The 23251-nt window shown below is 54.1% G+C and overlaps 1 protein-coding gene across 1 annotated transcript in view; it reads left to right on the top strand.

Annotated features, from left to right (window-relative positions):
* Positions 1-19364, top strand: part of SYT13 (synaptotagmin 13) — a 45442-nt gene extending 26078 nt beyond the window's left edge. Inside the window, exons 2-6 of the mRNA XM_070563832.1 lie at positions 4813-5035; positions 7604-7738; positions 9482-9783; positions 14003-14132; positions 15787-19364. Coding sequence (XP_070419933.1) covers positions 4813-5035; positions 7604-7738; positions 9482-9783; positions 14003-14132; positions 15787-16091 — 1095 coding nt within the window. The 3' untranslated portion in view covers positions 16092-19364. The remainder of the gene's footprint in view (positions 1-4812; positions 5036-7603; positions 7739-9481; positions 9784-14002; positions 14133-15786) is intronic.
* Positions 19365-23251: the final 3887 nt, after the last annotated feature.

The following is a 23251-nucleotide window of genomic DNA, read 5'->3' as shown; positions in this document are numbered from 1 at the left end:
AAGTGCATCAGGGATGCAGGAGGGGGTGGGGGAGGGAGGGCACGTCACCGAGCCCGGCTGGTGTCAAGACCGACTGCTGCATCTCGAGATGTCATCTTCTAAAAGGCCAGGGAAGACACTGTTGGGAGGAGTAGTGAGGAAGAAGGGAGAAGAATTCAGTGTCTGACCTCCAGCTCACCGTGGTCCAGTTGGGACTCTTGGCACATCTGGGCTGCCCTTGGGTAGACACAGAGCATCCCTGGGGGTCTCACACCTGAGGGGCCGCTGAGAAGCCCCAGGGCAGGTGGCAGGAGGGGCGGGCATGGGATTGAAGCGAGGCACTGTGGAGCTGTGCCCACGTGAAGCTGCTCGGCGTCTGAGGAAGTGGTCTGAACCCCGGAGACGGGTGAGGCAGGACGAGCCCGGGAGACGTGTCAGAGGGGCTGATGCGCCATCTGAGAGCTTCTCCTGTCTCTGCACCTGCGATGCCAGGAACCACTGGGCATTCTGGAAACTTCCCTGATTCATCCTGCACCTGTATTTCTGGGCCCTCTCCCCTGGATTCAAGGGACGTTTGGAGAGAGAATCCCTGTTTCCAAGCTCGCCCCTCCCACATGGCTGTAAGGCTTGTGCGCAGGTCCTTCTAGAGGGACTGCTCCCCGGGGCGCTGCTTCCTCCCAGGCATTCTTGCGCTCCACCTGTAATCCTTGCCCGGGCCCCTCCCTCAAGTCCCGAGCCTCTTTTCTGCCTTTTGGGCGCTGAAGTTGAAGCTATTTAAGTGGAAACGGATGCAATTGAAAGATGTGGCGGAACCAGGATTTTGAAATGTAATAAATAAGATTGTACAAGAGAACGAGATAGGTTTCTATCTCACTGCTGCCTTCACTGCTTGGAGAGGCTCATGTAGCAGTGATCAGACGGCTCTCCGCCTGGTCAACGGCTAGAAGTCACTCTCCACTAAAGGCAGCCATTGCCGCACAGGATGGTGCCAAGACAGGCAGGAATAAACAGCGAGTGTGGATGCTTTGGGTGGACTCAGAGAGGTCGGGGAGGGGGTTGGTGTTACCCTAGGCAGAATTTCTCTACACAGGGTCGTGATCTCCTGGGATGCTCATTAAAGATGTAGTGCATCCATATAGGATGCTCTTGGCTGCAAGTCACAAAGACCCCAATTCAAACCATCGTGAACAATAACAGTACTGTTCGTTAAAGGGCAGAGGTAAGACAAATTTCAGGTTTGCTTGACTCGGTGGCTTAATGACACTGTCACCAGAGACGCAGCTTCCTTCTGTCTCTCCACCTGGCTGGCCATCACATCGGCTTTGTCCTACAGCTGACTGTCCTTGCAGTCACCAGCCGGGGCCACATGCTTCCTGCCCAGCGAGGGAGACGATCTCTTCTGCTACTATGGGATGCAAGTCCTTCTGTTCTGTCTGGGTTGGCTTCCCCAGGACAGGTGCCAACTCCTGGGCCAGAAACAGTCCCCAAGATAATGCCAAGAACTGACGGGATCAGGCCAAAGGGAAGCGGAGGCTGGAGTGGGACCCAGAAAACCAGGTGACCTGGAGGCAAGGCAGAGGGGAGGGGGCATGGATACTGATGGACGAGCAAGACAAGTCCAGCCTCCTGCTCTGGGGGTGCATTTTAAGCCCTGGTCACAGGCTCCTGAGCTCATCAGGGGCCCACAAACTGAGACCCATGGACCCGGGAGGAACAGGGACCCAGGCTCTGCGGAGACTAAGGCAACACAGGGTGAGCCTCACTCAGAACTGAGCCAGATGACAAGTTCTGCAGGAAACATGCCAAATTGGCCAGATTGGATCAAATTGGGAATTCATCAACGGCTCTTTTGTAAAATGATTGAACTGGGATGAAACCAAATACAAATACAAAAGTGTTCCCCAAACCAGCCAAACGGCCTTCTTTCTGCCCCAACAAGTGGCAGGATGGGACGACACCAAGAAGCGGGCGCGTGGTCCGGCGGCCCGCGGGAAGCTGAGCGCTTTTGTGCTGGAGAACAGGAGGGAGTGGCTGTGGATCGAAGCCCGGGAGGCTCTGATCTCCACTTAGCATCCAGCATCCAAGGCAACAGGGACGTTTTTGAGAAGCAGCTGCAGGACAGTGGGAATGACACAAATGTGAAGCCAAAATCTCTGGAGGCTTGATTATACAGCACTTGTCAATCATCTGACCTTGAACTTCCTCGAGCCTCCGTGTCCTCCCGGTGAAATGAATAATAAATGGAACTCAGGCTTGGATGACATGTTAGAAGTGGACACGTCTTTGTGGAGGATCAAAGGACGTGGGGACGTCAGTCACTGCTCTGTGTGTCTCCTCCCGGGGCCCTGGGCCACAGCCATTCCCCACCCTTCCCTCTGCTTTCCGATCCCCGTTCCTTCAAGGTCCAGCTCTCCGCCGGCTCCTCCGTGGCCTCCCGGACCCTTCCGCTTCCTGCTCCTGTATCATCTGCTCCCCCATCGGTTCTTTCCAAGACTGCCAGCTGCCCACTTTGGCGCTGCCATCCAGGACTGCCCAACACCCCTGTCACTCGCTCTCCTGTTTTCGATTCTCTCCCCGACTCACCTGTACCTGCAAATAAAGAACTGTGTCCCCACCTCTTTGTAGCTCAGAGTGGGAATGGAACAAACCTTGAAATCCATCCCCTGCCCCTTGGTGACAACTCAGAGGTGAAGTCACCTGCCAAAGTTACTGGCTCTGGCGTAGGCTCCGTGCTAGAAGCCAGGCCTCTCGGCCGAAGCTCAGTGACACTCTCAACGAGCTGGAGGTGCCAAGGGGACCTGATTTTGCAAATCACTCCAGTCTCTTCCCAGGCGACTAGTCGCTCTGTGTGTCAATGACAAACGTTTCTGCTGGGGGGATGCTGTGCCTGGCACAGGCTCAAAGGCAGCAAAAGGGTTGGGATCCACGGATGCTGTGGGCCCGGGAGCCAGACTGACGTCGGTTTAATCCTCTGCCACTCTCACTGTGTGCCCCCGGGCGGCTTCACCCCGTCTCTGTCAGCAATGCTCTGGAGCCCGTGGGCACCGGGCACGCCCTGCACACATCAGGAGAGCCGTGTCCTTGCTGGGGTGGCATCCTCGCCTGCTGGGCGGTGTTTCCGAGAGAGGAGTGGAGTGTTCTAGCCCATCGAGGCCCCTTAGGGAGTTCTGGGGAATATGGGAGCAGTGCAGGGGCAGCAGCCACAGGCGGCCTGCAGGAGAGGCTGGCTCCAGCCTCTCGCCCCGCTGGGCCCTGCTGCGCCTCCTCATGCGTGCTGCATCTGTTGTCCAGTCGATGAGGAGAATTAGGAGTGCCCCTGTCACCAAGGTCCAGCCTCCCTCGGGAATGGTTGGGCACAGAGTGTCAGCAGGGCAGACGTGCAGGATTTATCCCTCTGTACTGAAATGCTGAGGGTGCAAGTACTGTCGACATGAGCTTTGAAACAGTGTAAACTTTTAAACACACTTCCCAACTCCCGGGCGGAACAGCCTTGACCCCTAGCCAGCCCTCCAGTGGCCACAGGGAGCGGAGGGCAGGACAACGAGCGTGGAGGGCAGGAGGCTTCTGGGGGGACCCTGCCGAGGGTCAGTACCTGCCTTAAGCTGGGGGTCTTTGTGGGCGCCCACTCAGGGGGCCAGCATTTCAAGCTCTAGACCTTCTCGTCAATCCCCGATTTCCTGGGGACTGGGCAGGCCGCTGGTGTTTCTGCTTGTCACACGACTTTGAATTCCTCGAGTAGGAGATATTTCAGCCTAACAGAGGCAAAGATAGAAGATCCAGCTCCCGTGGGACAAAGCCTTGTGTCCTTAAGCCTTGACAAACAGGTGGGTCTTTAAGTAAAGAAAAAGATGCCCTTTCCTCCAGGCGAACTAAGCCCTACCCCAGGGCACACAGCTGGGCAAAAGGTGCACATACTGCATTTCACAGCACTGTCAACCAGGCACCTTGGTGCAGTGCACAAACCAGACAACTGAACATGGCAGCCCTAGCCACAGGTACATATTGCATGCTCCCCATGAGTAGACACCAGGGACACAGGAGGACAAGACATAACCCCTGTGCCTATGGAGCTCACACACTGGTGGGAGAGACTGGGTACAAACAGGCCAACCTCTGATGAAAATAATATAGGGTGAGCTCAATGCTGTAAAGCAAAGAGCAGGTTGTGGGGGTAGGGAGGGACAGGCTCGGGCAAGGGACTTAATCAGAGAGGTGGAGTTGGGTGGGTGGTTTAAGGGGTGGGCTCGGGGGCCAGAAGCCAGATCCGGAAAGACTTCAGCCTGTTTGAGAAGCAGGGGCTCGGCAGCTGGAGGGGAGCAGACGGAGAGGGGCTGGGGACAATGCCAGAGAGGCGAGCAGGGCCAGGCAAGCCCTGAGAGGTCACCGCAAGGAGTTTGGGTTTTGTTCTAAGTGTGGTGGGACCACTGGCGTTTCCGAGCCATTGGTTGCAGAAGGAGAAGGAGAGAAGGAGTAAGAGATTGAGACAAGGAGGGGAGAAAACAAAGAGACAAGTGGCACAGATGAGAGCGGAGGGGGAGAGCGGCGGGGGAGGGCCAGGTAACACCCGCGGGGACGGCAGACGCACGGACAGCGGGGGGATGGACGGACCGGGAGATGGACGAACAGAGCCGGCATCTGGCGGGCTCAGGATGCTGTGGATTCTGGTGGGCTCGGAGACAATCTGTTGCTTTCCCAGGTGCTGCTCCTCAGAGCAGCAAGGAGCCACACCCTCCCTCTGCCTCCTGGGAAAGCGCAGGTCGTCGCTTCTCCCTGCAGGTGGACAACAGGCGGGACGTCCTCTTGTGGGCTAATCACAGTGATTTGTGTTTGCAGTTCAACGTCCAAAAATCCGCGGAGCCCGTGCAGCCCCGAGCGCTCCTCAAGTTCCCAGACATCTACGGCCCCCGGCCGGCCGTGACGGCCCCAGAGGTCATCAACTACACGGACTACACGCTGAGGCCCACGGAGGAGCCGGCGCCCGCCAGCCCCCAGGCCCCGAGGGACAGCCGCCTCAAGAGACAGGTCACCGAGGAGCTGTTCATCCTTCCTCAGAATGGTAGGGGTCCTCAGCCACTCGCTGTCCCCTGGGCGACTCTCCTGGGGGCCAGGGCTGGGAGGAGTGTTGAGAGCATCTCTATAGATGCTGGGCGTGGCCAGCCCCGGCATCCGCGGCATTTAACACCGGGCAAGCAGATGGACCCAGGGCCTCGGAGTCACAGTCCTTTATTCCTGCTGCCGTGGGGCCACGTCGCATCCCCTCGAGGCCTCCAGCTTCCCACTGGGAACTGGAGAGTCCCTTTCAAGCCGTGTGTGCAACTGTGGAGAGGGGATAAACAGCCGGGATTAAACCACGGGCTTCAGAGTCCTAGGATTAATTCTCTGACCTTTTATATGCTCACTGTGTGGCCTTGGTGATGTTGCTAACTTCTCTGGGTCTCAGTTTCTTCATCTATCAAACGGGATCGTACTATTACCTGCCTGGTAGGGTTGTTGTAAAGTGTAAATAAAATAATGCATATAAAGTGCTCAACTTAGGGCTTCATGCAAAGGACGTAATCGAGACATATTATTATTACTCTTTCTTTTCTCATCAGCATCAGCATCAAGAATGGCACCCCTTCAGGGCTGCAGGGCTGTGCTGGACACGGGGACGGATTTGTGAAGCAGAGACACAGTCCCTAACCCAAGGAGAATGGAGGGTTGTCTTAGGGAGGCAAAAAATACAGCCAGGAGAATGGCTTGCTGTGTGGCTCGGGGTTTTGTTTTGGTTGGAGAGGGAGACGGTGGGAACAGAGGCAGCGCAGCCAGTTGTGACATTGACCTCCCTCGGCCTGACACATCTAGCCTGGATACAGCTGTACCTGATGCCAGCAACTGAGTGGGTGACCCCCAACTCAGCCCAGAACACAGTGATCAGCCTGGGGTTGCTTCAAGAACAGATTTACGTAGTGCCTGTGGCATGAACGAATCCTGGTGGGCTTTTTGCCTCCAGGTTTGCAGCCCACGTTTAGATAGATGTAAAATAGACTCATGGAGGACTCAAGAGCTTAAACTTGGAGGGCGGGGGGCAAGGTGCACGAGGGCCCCTGGGGGTGGTCATCATAATCGTAATCCCAGAAGGGCTCCCCTTCCTTGGGAAACCCAGTTTTCTCAAAGATGAAGCCAGAGTGGACACTCTCCACCAAGGAGGGCAGGAGAGCACATCAGAGTCCGGGACTTTGAAGAATTCAGAACACGTTCGTTCGTTTTCTCCATTTCATGGTTCCTCATTCCTTTCCTCCCCCTAGAAGGCAACGACTGAGTCCTGAGTCCACAGCAATCCATCAAGAGCTGATTAGTTCAGCAACATTGACCAGAGGCGAGGGAGCGGGGGGAGGAGGACGCCAGGTGGAACAGACACCGCCCCCACGATGTGCCCCCCACCCCAGCGTTGATGCTCAGTGGCTCCTTGCTGGCTTGAAGTGCTGTTTCTTGACGCTGAGTCCCCTCTTGCGTTTCCAGCTGGTGCTGCCTTTGGTTTGATCTCCCCTTGGTCTTGATTCTGAAGGCTCAGGTGGTCTCTGCTCTGAGAGCTCTCGAGGCTGCCACCAAGCTCCTTCTGACACCGATCTTGCTGCGGTTGTCCCCGTGGTGTCCTTGGAAGTCACAAGCATTCTGCTTCTCTTTATGACCATTGCTCACATCCTGGTCCATCTCTTCTTCTCTCACACCCTCCAGGGAGCGTTTCCACTACTTGCAGGGACCCAATAATGAACCGTTTTGGAAATTAAATGCTCCTTTATATTTCTGCCCTTGAAATTCATTCTGAAAATCGAAAATCTTTTAAATTTCCATATGCTTAAAGTGGAGGCTGCAGTAGCCGCTGGATCCTTTAATTCTTGTAAAACATCTGCTAAAGGGAATCTCCCAGATGTTTGGCTCCTCTTCAAGTGAGGGGCAGAGTGAGCAATATTTGTGGTTTTGGGAACTTCTGAATTAAAGATAAGGTCATCCCTCATCCAGCAAGTATTTATTGAACATTCGCTAACGTCAAATCCACTCTTCCTGACCTTGTCCCCCAGCGTCTGCTCCTGCCTCGTTCTGCGACATTCGTCTCCAGCCATGAGCTCCTGGGGAGCAGGACCTGGGCGCTGTGGGAGAGGTGGAGCTGCAGACGGGCTGGGGCTGGTTTCGCGGAAGCAGGGTGACCAGAACGAGTGACACAGGCTGTGACAGTTCCCCTTACTGAAAGCTCGCCTTGGGCTTTTTTCCCCGCTTTACGTGAGTTTAATGCTCACAGTAACTCTAGGAAGAAGGACCATCTGTCATTCCCATTGTAAAGATGAGAAAACTGAGGTTCGAAGAAGTCAAGGATCTTCTCCAAGGTCACGTGACTGTTGTGCAACAGCTGGTGTCTGACACCGAGCCCGTGTCTTGCCGACTGGGTGGGCTGCCGCGGCCTCTGGAAATGTAATGCCCGGGACACCGGCATGGCTCTGGTGCAGCCACCACGAGTTCACCCCCTCCCCCCCGCACCAGGAAGCTCCGGTTTAGATTTGTGCCACAGGTGGCAGAGACGGGAAAGGTGTGATGCGGGGACAGGACCGCGGCGCGGGTGGCAGTGACGGCTTGCCCCTCTTTGCAGGTGTGGTGGAGGATGTCTGTGTCATGGAGACCTGGAACCCTGAGAAGGCTGCCAGCTGGAACCAAGCGCCCAAACTCCAGTACCGCCTGGATTACGACCGGCAGAAGGCGGAGCTGTTTGTCACTCGCCTGGAAGGTAGGCGTTTAGCTGACTTTCTCGGACTTCCGTGTGTCCGTCTCCGCCGGAGGGGCTGTGCGGGCGGGACGGGGGCACCTGTGGCTGGCGGGAGCGCGGCTGCTGGGTTCGCACTCTGTCACAAACAGACCCGGAAATGCGGGATGCCTAGAACAGGGGTTTTTCTCTCTCTAAGTGACAGTCCAAAGGGGAGATCCCGGGTTGGTGGACGTCCTTCCTCTGGATGGTGATTCAGGGACCATGCTCCGTGGCTCCATAACCCCCTCAGGCCCCCTTGTCATTTACTGGGGATACTCGGAGAGGGCACAACCGGGCCTTAAAAGCCACAACCCGCACACGCATGCATCACTCCTGCTCACAGCCCATTGGCTGGAGCCCAGTCACATGGCCACGGACTGCAAAGCAGCCTGGGAAATGTGGCCTAATGGGTACCAACAGGAAAAGGAAGTGGGTTTTTGGTGAATTGCTAGCCATCTCTGCCCCAGGTGCCTTCCCGTTGGACAGGGCTTCATGCCAGACACAGAGGGTGTTCTGAATGGTCAGCAAAGCATCTGGATTCCTAGAGCCAGGTGGTCTTTCCCATGGGGGTCAGGGTGTCCCTGGTCTACCTACTCTGACAATTCACTTTACCAACAGCAAACAAAGCTACGAGTTTGCAAAGAAATAGAGCTAACCATGGGCAACTCTGGCTCCTAAAAGCTGGAAGCCGTGGGCAGGATAAATCTGACTTCCATACTTAATTTAATTTTTTTGAGGAAGTGTTTTTATTTTTTCTTTCCTTTGTGGTGAGGAAGACTGGCCCTGAGCTAACATCCGTGTCCATCTTCCTCTACTCTATATGTGGGATGCTGCCACAGCATGGCTTGATGAGCAGTGTGTAGGTCCGTGCCTGGGATCCAAACCCGTAAAACGCAGGCCGCCAAAGCAGAGCATGTGAACTTAACCACTATGCCACTGGGCCAGCCCCACCTTTTTACTTTCTTTCAAGATTTTTTAGTGTGTTCGTCTACTTTATTACTTGTGGTCTTCACAATCGTCCCATTGCACAGATGGGAAATTGAGGCCTAACAACATCAGGTGACCTGTCCAAGATCACTCTGACTATTGGTGCCAGAGCCAGGGCTGAGCCCAGGGCCCCTGAAGCTCCGTGCGGAGCTCTTCCTATCAGGACTCAAGGCCCAGCTCCTCCTCTTCCCTTCCTGGGAGGCGCCGGCTGCCCCTTCTAACTGATAGCTGAGGCACCAGTCGATAAGCACGATAAGCACCCGGGTGCAAATTTCCATCCTGTGAAGCATTAAAGACACCAGAGTTCAGAATACAAAACACCATTCCTGAGGTAGCCCAAGGGGTTCACGCCACAAGTGGTTGGGTGGTAAATACGTAAAGTACAGAACAATTACCTTTTCAGTAGCAACACTAGTGAAAGTCAGGGGGCAGTTGGCGGGCCCTGGCCCCCTGGGGACATCTCAGGGTCAGGAGGTCGGGAGGGCTCCAGGAAGCGAGTCTTGTCCCTGTTCTCTGGGAAGACCAGCGTGTGTGACGTTGGTCCCCTTGGAGGATCTGTGGTTTCTCAGTGTCTTGCTGAAAGGTGAGTCCACAAAGCCAGGCGGTCAGTCTGGGGTCTTCCAGACCCCGAGGCCATGACCTTTCAGCCGCATTCGGCAGCTCAGAGCAGGGCCACGCCCATCCCTCCGCTGATGCTTCAGAAGCCGCCTGTCTGTGCTGCTCTCTCCTTGCCTGCAGCCGTGACCAGCGACCACGACGGGGGCTGTGACTGCTACATCCAGGGCAGCGTGGCCAACAGGACGGGCTCTGTGGAGGCCCAGACGGCCCTGAAGAAGCGGCAGCTGCACACCACGTGGGAGGAGGGCCTGGTGCTGCCCCTGGCCGAGGAGGAGCTCCCCGCCGCGACCCTGACGCTGACCCTGAGGACCTGCGACCGCTTCTCCCGCCACAGCGTGGCCGGGGAGCTCCGTCTGGGCCTGGATGGGGCGTCCGTGCCCCTGGGGGCTGCCCAGTGGGGCGAGCTGAAGACCGCACTGAAGGTAGGGTGTCCTCTCCCAGGACAGATGAAACCTGCGGGTGGGGGTGGAGCCTGGGAGGGCAGGACTGGGCCAGCGCTCGGGGCACACACTGCCGAGACCCTCACAGCCCGGGTCAGGGTGTGAAAGTCAAGCTGGAGGCTTGAGAAGGGCGGAGGACTGGAGTAGACCCACAGCCCAGGATTCGGGACTCCTGGTGGCTTTGCTTCTCACCTGCCATGAAAGACACACACACCCAACCCCACTGCCACCACGGAAAACATCCTGTTCGGAGTGTATTGGCTCTGATGGCGACAGCAGTATCCCCATCTAAATTCATTTATGCTCCTTGTGCGCCTACTATGTGCCAGGCACTGCTGGGGAGATGAACACTGGGTACAGCCCCCTCTGTTCATAGAACAAACCGACTGGAGGGACAAATCGGGACAGACAAATGATGAGGGCAGTGGTGATGGTGATTGTGATGAGGATGATGATATCTGACCTGTGCTGAATCCTAAGACGGCCAAGAGAGGCCTACCCAAAGTGTTCTGATGGAAAGTTCTAGAAGGCCTGGTGCACAGTGGTGTTTGGGCTGGACTTTGAAGAAGGGACTGGGGCTCAGGGCAGCCCCAGAGACCCGTGTCCTATGTGGTCACCAGCCCGGGATGGTTCTCCCCACCCCGCTGCTGCTGGGGAGCCATCAGTGGGAAAGAAGCGTTTACTGGGATGCCACACTGTGTGGAGAGGGGTTCCCTGGAAAGCTGACCGTTGTCCCCACAGGCCAGGGAGTGAGGGGTCGGGGAAGGTCAGGGCTGCAGGACCACGTGTGGTCACTCAGGCCCGTGGGTCCAGACCTCATCCAGGGGCCTGCTGTGATGGTGCCTGGAGAGAACTTTCTGGATGACCCATCTCTCAACCAGCTGGTCAGCGCCTTATCTGGAGACTGCACAGCCCACGAAATCTAAAATAGTTACGATCTGGCCCCTCACAGAGAAGTTTGCCTCCGCCTGAGCTAGGGTAATAAAAATACCAAGAAGAGGACAGATTCTTGAGCGGTTTCCAGGCTTCAGTGGCTGCGCTTAGAGCTTTACCCAAGTTCTGTCCCCAACGGACCAGGCAAGAGCGACGCCGTGACAACCCCATTTCCAGACAAGGCAACTGAGGCTGAGGGTAGTTCAGTATCCCTCCCAGGGTCGCCCAGCTGGGACACGGCAAGCTCGACCTCGGGGCTGGGATGGTCCGGATGTGAGTCCCGTGTTGTCCTCCCGCCACCGTGCCACCACGTGTGAGGCCTAATGAGCAGGCGCCTTCCTGTGGACGCTGCAGGAGGGGCAGGGGCCGCCTCACGCCCACCTGCTCCCCTTCTTCCTACGATCTCGTCCTTGCCTTCTTTTTGTCTCTTTCTCAGGCTCAGAAAATTGATGAAAATTGACAGCCACTCTCAGCGGGAACCTGGCTGTTGCCAGGCGCCCTCTCTAATTAGGGCGTGCTTTGGGACGGCTGTGGAATCGCAGCGGGGGGCCCTGGGAAGAGGCGCCGAGACGGGTTTACTCGGCTGGCAGAGCAGCTTTCTGTGGAGACGGAGGGGCTCCTCCAGGCCTTTGGAGGGTGTGGTACCACCTCCCAAAGGGCTGAAATCCAGCCCATCCTGGCAGACGTCTCGGAGACCTACCCCCTTCCATCCCTCCCCTAGAAGGACAAAAATCATTCATTCATTCCACAGATTCCTTGCTGGCTTTCCACCACACGCCAGGCACCGTGCTGGGAGCCAGGACACAGCATTGATTCAGACAAAGCCTGGCGCTCAGGGCTCATCCCCACCATCCTCCTCGTAGTGGTCACTGTTCCGCAGATACGGTCTCACACCCGCCTGGACCACATCACCATGAACGTGAACAATCTCAGAGCGCAGCACGGAGTCAGGAGTAGGAGGTGGCGCTCTCAGTGTCTGAGGCAGGAGAGAGTCGCAAGGCCAGGCTAGGGAGCCCCTCGCCCCAGCTGGAGGGGGCAGGTCATTTGCACAAGGCGGGTGGAGCCCTCAGTCGCCGCAGCCCAGGAGACTTGCTTCTCTCGGTCGGAACGGGTTAACAGAGGTGTCAGCAGTGGCCCAGTTCTCCTGGAGGACACTCAGCCCAAAGTGGCGTGTGCGTCACCGGGAACCACAGAGCGACCCAGACCGGGGGCAGCTTGAATGATTCATTGAGAGCCCAGGAGAAAGATGGGGGGGGGGGGGCGGGAAAAACCAGGGAGAGGATGGAGAAAGAAAGAGGGTTATTTTTGTCGGCAGGTGCTTAAGTTAAGGGCAGATGCTGTTCAAATTCTCTGGCTTTGGTGCAGCTGGCTGGGCTCGTCCCCGGCTCTTGGGAGCCAACACCAAGGGAACGAGCCCTTCACGGGCTCATGGGTCCAGGCTCCTCTCACCCGGTCTGGGGGAAGCAGAGGGCTCAAGCCCGGTCACCTTGTGGCCACAGCCCAGGCCCACCGTCGACCCCCAATAAGTGCCCTTGAATCAGGAGGCTGGTGCCCCTCCCAGCTCCACTGCCCCTCTCTGAGCTCCTAGGCAAGTCTCGGGGCCTCATTTCTCTACCGTGAAGTGAGAGGTCTGTCCACCGAGGGCGCCGGAGAGCCACGGGTTTAGATCTTCGGCTTTGCTGTTGGACCAGACCTCGGTCCAAGGCTCGGTTTTGCTACGTACTGTCTACATGACCTCAGGAGGCAGTGACATGCCCTCTCTGAGCATCAGGGTCTTATGCTTCAAAAGGCAACAATCAGCGTCCCTCCCACTCTTGTGGTTAAGATGAAAGGGACGTCTCACCCTTCTTTCTCACAGCTATTTATTGTGGGTCAACTCTGTGCTGGGTGCTGGGTGCTGGGGACGCCCCTCCGGAGCTTACAGCCTAGTGGGATAGATACATGATTGCATCCAGCACTAAGTAGGTGTTGAATTAACGTTAGCTGCTATTAGTCACGCCATGGCCAACGTTGCTGGCAGTTCCCAAATCATTTTATCATATGGCTAGTGGAGTTGTTGGGGTCACGCTGACATTTTTCCTGGATGAAAGGTGTGTGGCCTGGGCAGAGGGCCAGCCAGCTCCTCCATCCAGCCCGGCTCCCATTCACCCAGAAACAATGTTCCCACTTAATAACCTCGAGAAGTACTGGTTGACCTTCTTGGATAACGAACGGTCACGATCAAAGCAAACAGTTTCATGGTGCATGGAATGTGCCAGGCACTATTCGAAACCATGAAATATTAACTCATTTAATTTCCACCACAACCCTGTTGGGTGGAGATATTATTATTCCCATTTTCCAGATGAAGAAATGGAGGTTTGGGAAAGTTAAGTGACTCACCCAAGGTCACACAGCTGGCAAGTGGCAGGATTGGCGCTGAGACCCGCACAGGCTGGTTCTGGAGTCTTAGCTCTGTCCTTGGACTGTGACAGCCACGGGCCTCCTGTGGGGACTCTTTTGGTCATTTTTGACACTCAGTGGATTTGTCGGAATTCCTAACAAAGCCTTGTAGAAATGTCGGTGGAGACGCCCTGTAAAGCTGTAGACAGGGGGTGGGCGTTCTGGGTGCTTCACAGGGGCGTCAGCACCTCCTGCAAAGCACAGAGACTGCCAGCCGTTTCTGGGGCCCGGCCCTCCCTTGTCTGACTGGCCTTTCGTTGACGCAGTTGGTCATTCTGTTGACCAAGCCAGGCCCCGCTGAGCATTCGTACAGTGCATTATTGACTCTCTCAGCCCTGCAGGGGCTGGAAGGAATTATCTTTTAAACAGAGTAATGAATCACAGCCCCCCACTGCCCCAGGAACCTGACAGGTCAAGGCAGTGGTTCTCAAACGGCATTCTCCAGAATCCCAGAGATCTACAGAGATGCCTCAGGAGCCTGGGGGTGGTGAGGAAGGGTGAGGGGGATTCTGGCCCTCTGCCCCCGCCGCATCCTGAGTGGCATCTCCTCGATCTGTTTTATACGTTGGGTGTGAATCCAAGATACGTGGATAATCACAAGAGTCTGTTTGCAAATGAAACAGACTCGTATTGAAACATACACCGCATGTAATTCCTCTGCGCCGCCCTCCCTTCCGCAGGGGTGGAGAACCCGGCGTTGGTGGGTACATGGTTTCCAGGATGCTGTTGGATACGGTCCCGTGTGACCCCAGCCTCGGCATTCGTTAACGTGGCAGATGCCATCTCTAAGCGAGGCACCCATTCCGTGTCCCGTCTTCTGTTCCAGGAGCCGTCTGCAGGAACGGGAGAGGTACTCCTGTCCATCAGCTACCTCCCGGCCGCCAACCGCCTCCTGGTCGTGCTGATTAAGGCCAAGAACCTCCACTCCAACCAGGCCAAGGAGCTCCTGGGGAAGGGTGAGTGGGGTGTGAGAGGGGACAGCCAGGGCGCCTCCCGCCTCCAGGGATGTTCTCAGGGGGAGGTGGCACCTGGGAGGGGTGGGGACCAGTGAGCAGGGAGGCAGAGCTCGAGTCCATCTGTGCCCTCGGCCTCAGGTGTGTCCTCCACCCCGAACTCACAAACTGATTCTGAAGGACACGCTCGATTCTTTAAACTCACGTCCTGGGTCAATGCCATCCATGCAGGCCCATGTGGGAGCCGCCTGGGGGTCCCCACCTTGCAGATCCACCAGAAGAAGCATCAGCCGTCCCCAAGCACACTCCAGCCTCTTGTGTCTTCCAGCCTTTGCCACCCTGCCATCCTCACACCAGCTGAACGTGGGTGATGGCAGAAGGTGTGTGGGTGCCAGGCTGGGCGGCCTGGAGTTTAGGGCATCTGTGCCCTATATCCCCAAAGAAGCATCTCTTCAACATTCTGGAAGCCTCAGTTTTTCCTTCTGGATACCCCAGCTCAGGCCTCAAGTCTTGGGGACCAGACAGGCGCTCTTGTCAGGGCAGGACAGCAGCGGTGGTTAGCCATATGATAGTGGCCCAGGAGCCAAGTGCTCCTGGCAGGATATAAATAAATAGACATTTATAGCAGCATACATGTAAAGAATTGCCAGTGTGATCAGAATCTTTGAGCACAAGATCTTGGGTGAATGAAATCAGAAGAGCTGGTCTCGCTCACAGACTCCTGAGCCAAAGGTCAGAGTTCGCTGTTTTTTCTTCATCCCCTCCAGGCAATTCTTTGCTTCCTGCTCTTTTTTTTTTATAGCTCCTTTCAGGACAATTACAGCTCAACACTCTGTCTCTTAAATATCTCCACTAAAATAACAAACTAACCACCTAGGGGTGATAATTATAGCAATAAATACAGAGTAACAATTATTCTCACGTTAGCTTCGGGAACCTTGACTAATGAAAACGGAAGCCGGTCCCGAGCCTTGTGATGTTCCACGAAAGGTCGCCTGGTGCCCTGTGGGCGGATTTCCTGGGGGGGCAGCTCTGTTGGTGGGGTTCCCGTGGGGGCCAAGGCAGTCTGCCCTCACCCTCCATGTGAGCTCGGGCTCCTCAAGTCAAACTTCCAAAAGAACAGAGGAGAAGAACTCAACCAACCAGCAGGAGACCTGCTGTCCTAAGACAAAAATGCGTGAGTGGAGAACCGAGGGGATGAAGAGACGGGACAGCTTAGTTTTTCTGGTCTGAGTTTGAAATCAAGCTGCAGGACGTTTGAGCCGTTGTCCTGGGCCTGGTGTGATGTGGGACATGAAGCACTGAGAGGCTCATGCAAGGATGTTTCCGTGACTACTCTGGCATGACCCCATCAAGGGCCACCCAGTGTCTAGCCTTGTATATTACCTATCATCTGTTTTCCACACTTGGGTGTAAGTTCATCTCCTTGTCTAGATCAGTTTCTGCCGTATGGTGGGCATGCAATAATTTTTGAATGAATACATGGCTCATGGGGAGGGGGAGAGGGAGGGGGAGGGAGCCTCGATGAGGATCTTGAGCCGGAGTTCGTGTCTCTCCATCCCCGAGAGGAACCATCCTCCCCGGGCCCCACCACACCCCAGCAGCTCACTCCTGGCCCTTCTCTCCGTCTCTCTCTCTCCTCTCTGTCCTTCCCCAGACGTCTCTGTCAAGGTGACCTTAAAGCATCAGGCTCAGAAGCTGAAGAAGAAGCAGACGAAACGAGCCAAGCACAAGATCAACCCCGTGTGGAACGAGATGATCATGTTCGAGCTCCCAGATGACCTGCTGCGGGCCTCCAGCGTGGAGCTGGAGGTGCTGGGCCAGAGCGCGGAGGGCCAGAGCTGCACCCTTGGGCACTGCAGCCTCGGCCTGCACGCCTCGGGCTCCGAGCGCAGCCACTGGGAGGAGATGCTCAAAAACCCCCGCCGGCAGATCGCCATGTGGCACCAGCTGCACCTGTAGCAGGCCTCCCGGGTCACCTCCCTGCTTGGGTGCCGCCCCGCCCCTCCAGCCCCAGCCGTCCTCTGCGACCTCCTCTTTCTGCCCCATCCTCATGCCGACACCCAGAAGACAGACGCGTTTGCAAAGGCCAGGACCCTATTCCTCTTTCTTCACACTCTCGTTTCCAGAACACGAGCCGGGCAGGGCAGTGTGCGGAAACGAGACATCCAGGTCACACTGAGGCACACAGCTTGCTCATCTGTGTTACTGAAGAGACACTTACCAAATACACATGATTCTGTGTTCAGAATTGCAGGTGGGGTCAGCTCAGATGTGAAGACAGCTTAATTCGGGGAATAATGGGTGCCAAGAATGTGGCTTTTTAAAAGTAAGCATTTCACAAATGATGAAGGAAATAAAAGTATCCTGGGACGAAATCTTAGCCAGCATTAAATCACGCTTCCAACTCAAGGCAGTCACCCTGCCGTTCTCAAACCTTAGTGTGTGCACGATCACCAGCAAATTCCCAGGCCCCCCTGTAGACGTCGCAGATTGGTATTCCCAGCCGAGACCCGGGAGCCGGCCTTCTTAGCAAGCCCTGAGTCGTTTTGATGCAGCGGTTGGGGCACTGTTCGTGGAGAAACCCCCTCCACAATATTCCAGACAGGTTTTCACAGCCCTTGTGGGGGCCCCAACACCCTGGGCAGCTGTTCCAACGCCGGACACCTCAACTGTGGGTGTGAAATTTGGGAGCTGTTGTTTTCCATTTCATTATTTTAATTCTTGATATTTTCGTCTGTGCTTTTCAGATCCTGCTCTTGGACTGAATTTTGTGCTTTTTGTTGAATAACTTTCTTGTTTTGTCTCAGAGTCAGTTTCTATTATATCCGGGAAGACCTTCCCTGACAAGGTACTTGTGGGGATCGTGTGTTGGGTATGTGGCACCGGTTGTCACATCCGCCAGCAACGCCAAGTGACCCTCCGAGACAGACCTGTCCCTTCGCAGCATTCCAGCCACTTCATGAGGAACTGAGCTGGGGCCACATATTAAGTTAGTTTATTACATCTGGCCACGTGCGGGCAGAGAAGGAAGACAATTTTAGCCAGGAAATGAAGTTTTTTGCCAATGGGCCTCCTTCCCTCAGTGTTCAGGATCTATCACTTAATCAGCAAATAACCAGCAGCTAGGTTTCAAATAGTTACCTAATTATTCCAAAGAGCTGTGCTGAGTGAATATGATATTTTCCCGTGAACCGGGATTCCTGGGTTCTGTTGTTGGCTGTGTGTACCACAGGACGAGTGTCATGGCGGCTCTATCTGTGTGAACGATGTACAGATGAAACAGTGCTCAAAAGCTGTAGGCGCTCCCTCGCTGAAGACACTCTGAGGCCATCAGCAGGTCATCTTTATACTTCACGTAGGCAGCTGACAACGTCTGGAAAGTGCCAGAACCATCCCAGGCATTTCCAGAAACGTGGATTCTGCATTCGGACTCCTTTGCCCTGACGCCCAGACTCTGCCAACGTCACCGCAGCCCCTGATCTAAAGGAGAATTCCTAGACGAGATGGATACAGACGGTCCTTCGTTCCTTCCACTGGTCAAGTCCTTCTCAGCCTTTCCCTGAGAATCTGACGTTTGTCATCATTTCCCTTTTCTGTACAGAAGTAGAAAAGCATTAGACCACTGCTCTGAAGAAACAGGAAAAATTTCTCACCCCTCTTTAATGGGAAAGCCTTTGAGATCATTGGAGATCTTCACCATTGATGTTGACTATCTCCTGCCGAGTTTTTTTTTTTTACAAAAAGCGTTTCTTCCTGATTTCCTCTATCATGTTTTTGAGACCACCCTCACCTTTCTGATCTCCTTTTTTGGTTGGCATGGCTCAAATAGAGCAAAACATTCTGGATCTAAGTTGACCAGGATTCTCTTCTCCGTAGCATCTGCTCCTCCATTCTAGAAAAGTCTGATTCTGGACTTAAAAGCGGGACACATGGGTTCTACTTTCTTATAAATCTATGCATCGGCCTTACGGTCACACCAAAGGACGTTTGAGGCTGGCTGGCCAGGGCCTCTGATCCCAGAATGACCACTTCCACCCACGGTCATCCATCACGGGGCGTTCATTTCTGCATTTCCAAGGTTTAGTTTTCCAGAATCCAAGGCAAAGGTTGCCCCTGAGAGGGGTCAGATGCCACCACAGAACGTCTTAGGTATCAGCCGTCACCTCACTTAGCGGGCAGGCCAGAAACGAGCTGGCTTTTGCAGAGGCTTGTGTCTGTTGTGTTCACACAGTGTGTTCCAACCGCCTAGAATAAAGCTGGATCCTGGTCCTCAATAAATATCTATTGAATGAATTAATGAAGGAAGGATGGATGGGGAGTGGGCAGAAAAAGACGTGGCACATGGTGAAGACACCAGACATCTCAACATTTGCCCTAGAAATTCATGACACTGAACATTACTGTTCACCTAATGACCATTCCCAGCCCTCCACGTCAATGCAATTAACGACAGAAGAGAAGATAATCACTGTGCTTTTCCACCAACACTCCGTCTTGGTGAATTTTAAGTTATCTGGAGATTTCAGACTGCCACATTTTAAAACTTCAGTGATCTTCGCATCAGCTTACCTTGTACCAGATACGTTTGCAATTTACTATCGAATTCGAGTCATTGTGTCTGTGTGACGCATCTGATCATTTTTGAAAGGAACACCTGGTAATTTTCCAGGGAGCATTTTCTAAGAAGGGCGTGAAGCAGAGGTGAACCTAAAGGGAGAGACCATCTCAGACTGGGCTGCTGCCCACAGGTGACCGGGTTCTTTCACAGACACAGCGATGGGGATAGAGAATTGGGGGCCACCCTCATTACTCTGTGACTCCACTTCTGGCAACAAATCAATATTTTTGGTTGAATGCCTGTTGATCAAGACCTTGCCCGTGTCTGTCCATTTCAAGTGGAGATGTGACTCAGTGGGTTGAGTGACAAATTACCCCAAACAACGCCATGTAGAGAGAGCAAGGTGGGACAAATCCTTTGGGATTTATGGGAGTGCTGGGCGGCAGGTGGCTGCAGCTGGGGCCAAATCGAGGGGAGGGCCATTCAAAGGGAGACCTGGTCCTTGTGATTAGTTTCTGCTGCCCGTGTTCCCTGTTGTCAATGCTAAGTGTCTGTCTGTTTTACCATCATGAACCGAAGCACAAAAAAGACGCATGAGACATTGTTGTCCTATGTCTGGTGTCACACTTTGGAGCAAAACCCTTTCAGTGGTAAATAAATACTTTCAAACTGGGTCGTCTGCCTGGTGTTTTCTTTTTTCCTTAATATTTTAGACCTATAAAATGCAGAACAAATAATTGGGTTGACACTCGTGAACCACTGCCAAGTTTTATGAAACTTGGCAAATACAGTCGAAGTCCCCCAGCCACCACCATCAGGAGACCACCATCCTGAATTTGGGGTTTCTCACCCCAAGCATTCTATCCTTTTATCCTTTACTACATGTATGTGAAAAATCTGAGCCCTATGGAGTATTTCTGTGTGTTTTAAACTTTATTTAAATTGCATCACACTCTTTTTGCTCCACATTAAAATTTGAGCTTTATTCATGCAGATCTACATAGTTCATTTATTTTTAACGGCTGTATAGTATTCCATTGTATGGATATACCACAATCCCATTCTCCTAATGTACATTTAGATGTTTTCTTTTTGTTTGTTTGCTGTTAGAGGAAATGCTGCTATGAACATTCAAATATGCACGTCTGCTTGTGCACATGGGCAAGTTTCTCAAAGATATCTACCTAGGAGTGAGTAGAATTGTGAGATCATATGGTGCTGTGTGTGTGTCCCCGTGTGTGTGTGTGCATGCATGCCTTGATGGCCTCGCTTGAGCACTGAGTCAAAGGGGCTTCATACAAGCACTGGGGGTGCAAGCACCGGGCAAGGCATCTCGGGACCTTGACATCATTCTTGAGAAGAAAAGTTAGGTGGAAACTAGAGATTCCTCTTCAGCCTAAAAATACTCCCGTCACTGGCAGAGTCAGTGCAGCAGCCAGTGGTCCCCTCTGCTCCAGATGGTGGGCAAGGGACAAGGGGACTCCTGGGATCCTGGCACCGTAGGTCCTCTTGGTACCTACTGCAGCCCTGGCCTCTGGAGGAAGTAGGAAATCAGCCAGGGTACATGAAATTAAAATCAAAGATTCTTAGAAAGGATAAATGATCCACAAAGAAAGCTATGAAGTGGCTTCACTTTCTAAGTCTGTGCATATAATTCTTTATTTAAATTTTTTTTTTGGTGAGGAAGAGTAGCCCTGAGCTAACATCTGTTGCCAATCTTCCTCTTTTTGCTTGAGGAAGATTGGCCCTGAGCTAACACCTGTTGCCAATCTTCCTCTTTTTGCTTGAGGAAGGTTGGCCCTGAGCTAACATCTGTGCCAGTCTTCCTCTATTTTGTATGTGGGACACCACCACAGCATAGCTTGATGAGCGGTATGTAGGTCCACGCCCAGGATCCCAACCTGCGAACCCTGGGCCACCAAAGCAGAGTGCGTGAACTTAACTACTACACCACCTGGCTGGCCCCAATTCCTTCATTTATATTATATATATACATATTATATTTTAATGACAACCAGGATTTTTATTTTCATAATAAAATAGGAGAAGCGGGTCTTATCCCACGTAGCCAAATGTCCTGTAGACTGTGTTTTACTGATAACCATGGATGTGGCGCACCGGAGCCCAAAACTAATCCGTGAGAGCCTGGACTCACATAACAGAAATGAAAGAGGGAAGACGAGTGCACTAATCGCTTTATCCAGACCTTTCCACTGAGCTGCCTTACACACACTCGGCGCCTGTGTAGAAAGTTGACTCCGGTCCAGAGCCCTGCATTTAGGAGCTGGGACCCTGAAACCCAGGGGGCTTGTCACTGGCCACCTCACGGCCCTGGGCAAGACACTTGCCTCCGGGCCTCAGATTCCACACCTGTAAAGTGAATTTGGACCAAATCATCACAAAGGCCCCTTCTAGCTTTAACATTTGTCATGCTGTGACCTAGACTGGCAACAATGTACTTTTCACACTGTCCTTGGCCTTCATTCATGTGCGTAAAAGAGACTAAACCCACAGACTTGTGCCTGCCCTCACTGCCCCATGCCTGGCGGTGCCCCCTGGCATCTTGACAGTCCCCTCCTGGCAGCCACCCCTCCTCCAGACAATATGCACCGTCACCTGAGGCTCTGAGTCAGCCTTTCCTCATTTGCTTAATTGCTAATGGAGCCGGTGGTAATTTTCCACCCCAGAGCTGCCCTTTTTTTAGAAGCAGTTGGAAGCACTACCATTTCAGGAGCCTGGAACCCTAGCATCTGTTCTGTCTCCCTCCCAGGGCGGACACCTGGCAAGGAGAGAGCCCTGGGATGTGGCTGCGCATGGATGTAGAGGGTGGGGCATTTTCTTGGTGACAGTGTTGGAAAGCTGCCCTGTGCTCTCCTCCTTCGCCCCCTGCAGGTGAGCCAGCACAGATGGTCCCTGGCAGGGACCTCAGCAGTTTTCCCAAGCCAGCGATGGAGGCAGGCGCCCGCCTGGGGCAAGGGGGGAGGAAGCCAGTCTTGGGGCTGGAAGCCAGACATCGCCATGGAAACGGGTCTAGTGGTGGCCACTGTGTGATCAGAGCTCCGTGGTGGCTCGTCTTCAGCCGGGTGTGGTCTCCTCTCAAAGTGGCCCAGGCTGGAGTACGGCTGCCCATCCGAATTTCCCAATGCTCCTTCTAGGTGTTTCTGGGCAGTCTGTTTGCAAATGGGTGATGGCAGAAATCCTGTTTCAGAAACCCAGGGATTCAAACCAGGGAGAAGCAAGGAGAAACCTGTTTTTCCAGCCCAAACAAACAAGCAAAACCTCTACGCAGTCCCTTTTCCCTTGCGAGCCAGGTGAGACAAGTGTCGAAGCAGAAGGTGCCCTGAGCATCTCTCTCTGGGCTGAGACAGAAAAGGGGATCCCCATGCAGGCAGAGGCGTCCATGCTGGCTGTTGGTGTAGGTGTTGGTGGCTCTGAATTAAAAGTCACACATATCCCCTCACCCAGGAGAGCCCCAGGAATTCTGGGTGAAAGAAGGGGCCCCCAACCCTTCCTAGCATCTGCCGTGTCCTGATCTAAGGCGCAACAGTAACAATAATGATGACAAGTAGTCAGCATGTGACAAACTAGTGCTCTGTGCTAAGCTCTGAAGACAGACCCGGATAAGCGACTTGTCCAAGATCTCACAGCTTGTAAGAGGCAGAGGGGGGATTTGAATGAGGTACAGCTCTAGCCCCGAAGCCCGGGCTCTGACGTACAACCAGTGGCCAGCACCTGCACAAACAGATGCATAGGCAATAACCTCAAAATGCTACCTGGAACCACGGAACAGCCAGGCTGGAACGAGCTGGATCATCTCTCTTGCCTGGGGGACTTAGGCGTGCCTGACTGCCCTGGGTGGATGTTATCCAAGGGATGGAGCCAGCCTGCGTGGAGGGGAGCCCAAGGAAGCACCTTGGGCGACCGCCAGCTTTGTATACAGAAGTGGCTGGGTCAAGGCCAGATGTAGCCAGGGGTCAGGTGCAGGGTCATCCTGATCAAATGAAGAACTCGAGACGGAGACAGGAGAAGTGCGAGAACCCAGGACTCCCGCTGCGAACAAGACAGCATTGCTGGGCTTGCAATTTTACCATTAAAGTCATTCATTCCTTCACCCCTTCAGTCAACACTGATTAAGTGCCTACTATGTGATAGGAACTGCACACAGTGGGATTAAAAAGTCTCCACTTGTGCGCGTTACATTCTAGAAGGGGGAGACCAGACACAGAACGATCACACGCATACACACGCACGTACACACATTCACATAGGATACTTACACAGTTGCACACAGAGCTAAGTGCTGTGAAGTTCCGGGGTGAGCTCAGCTCGTCCTTTGAACCTTGGAGACGGAAGCTGGGGAGCAGCTGGGGAGAAAAGGTGGGGAAGGGAGTGGACTGGACCTACCCCCCTTACCACAGCCTCCAAGCCCAGCCTTGGGGAGACCAAACTCACGGCCAAGTGCAGATGGAGGATCTTTCGTTTCCTTGCTTCCCAGCGAAGCACTCCTCAGCACGTCCCGGACAGGGCTGCAAATGTGGGTGAAATCCGGATGGCCACAGGG

The sequence above is a fragment of the Equus przewalskii genome, chromosome 11 (assembly GCF_037783145.1).
Source record: "Equus przewalskii isolate Varuska chromosome 11, EquPr2, whole genome shotgun sequence".
Classification (NCBI taxonomy): Eukaryota; Metazoa; Chordata; class Mammalia; order Perissodactyla; family Equidae; genus Equus; species Equus przewalskii.
The sequence above is the reverse complement of the archived record's forward strand: the minus strand, read 5'-3'. Positions and strand labels throughout refer to the sequence as shown.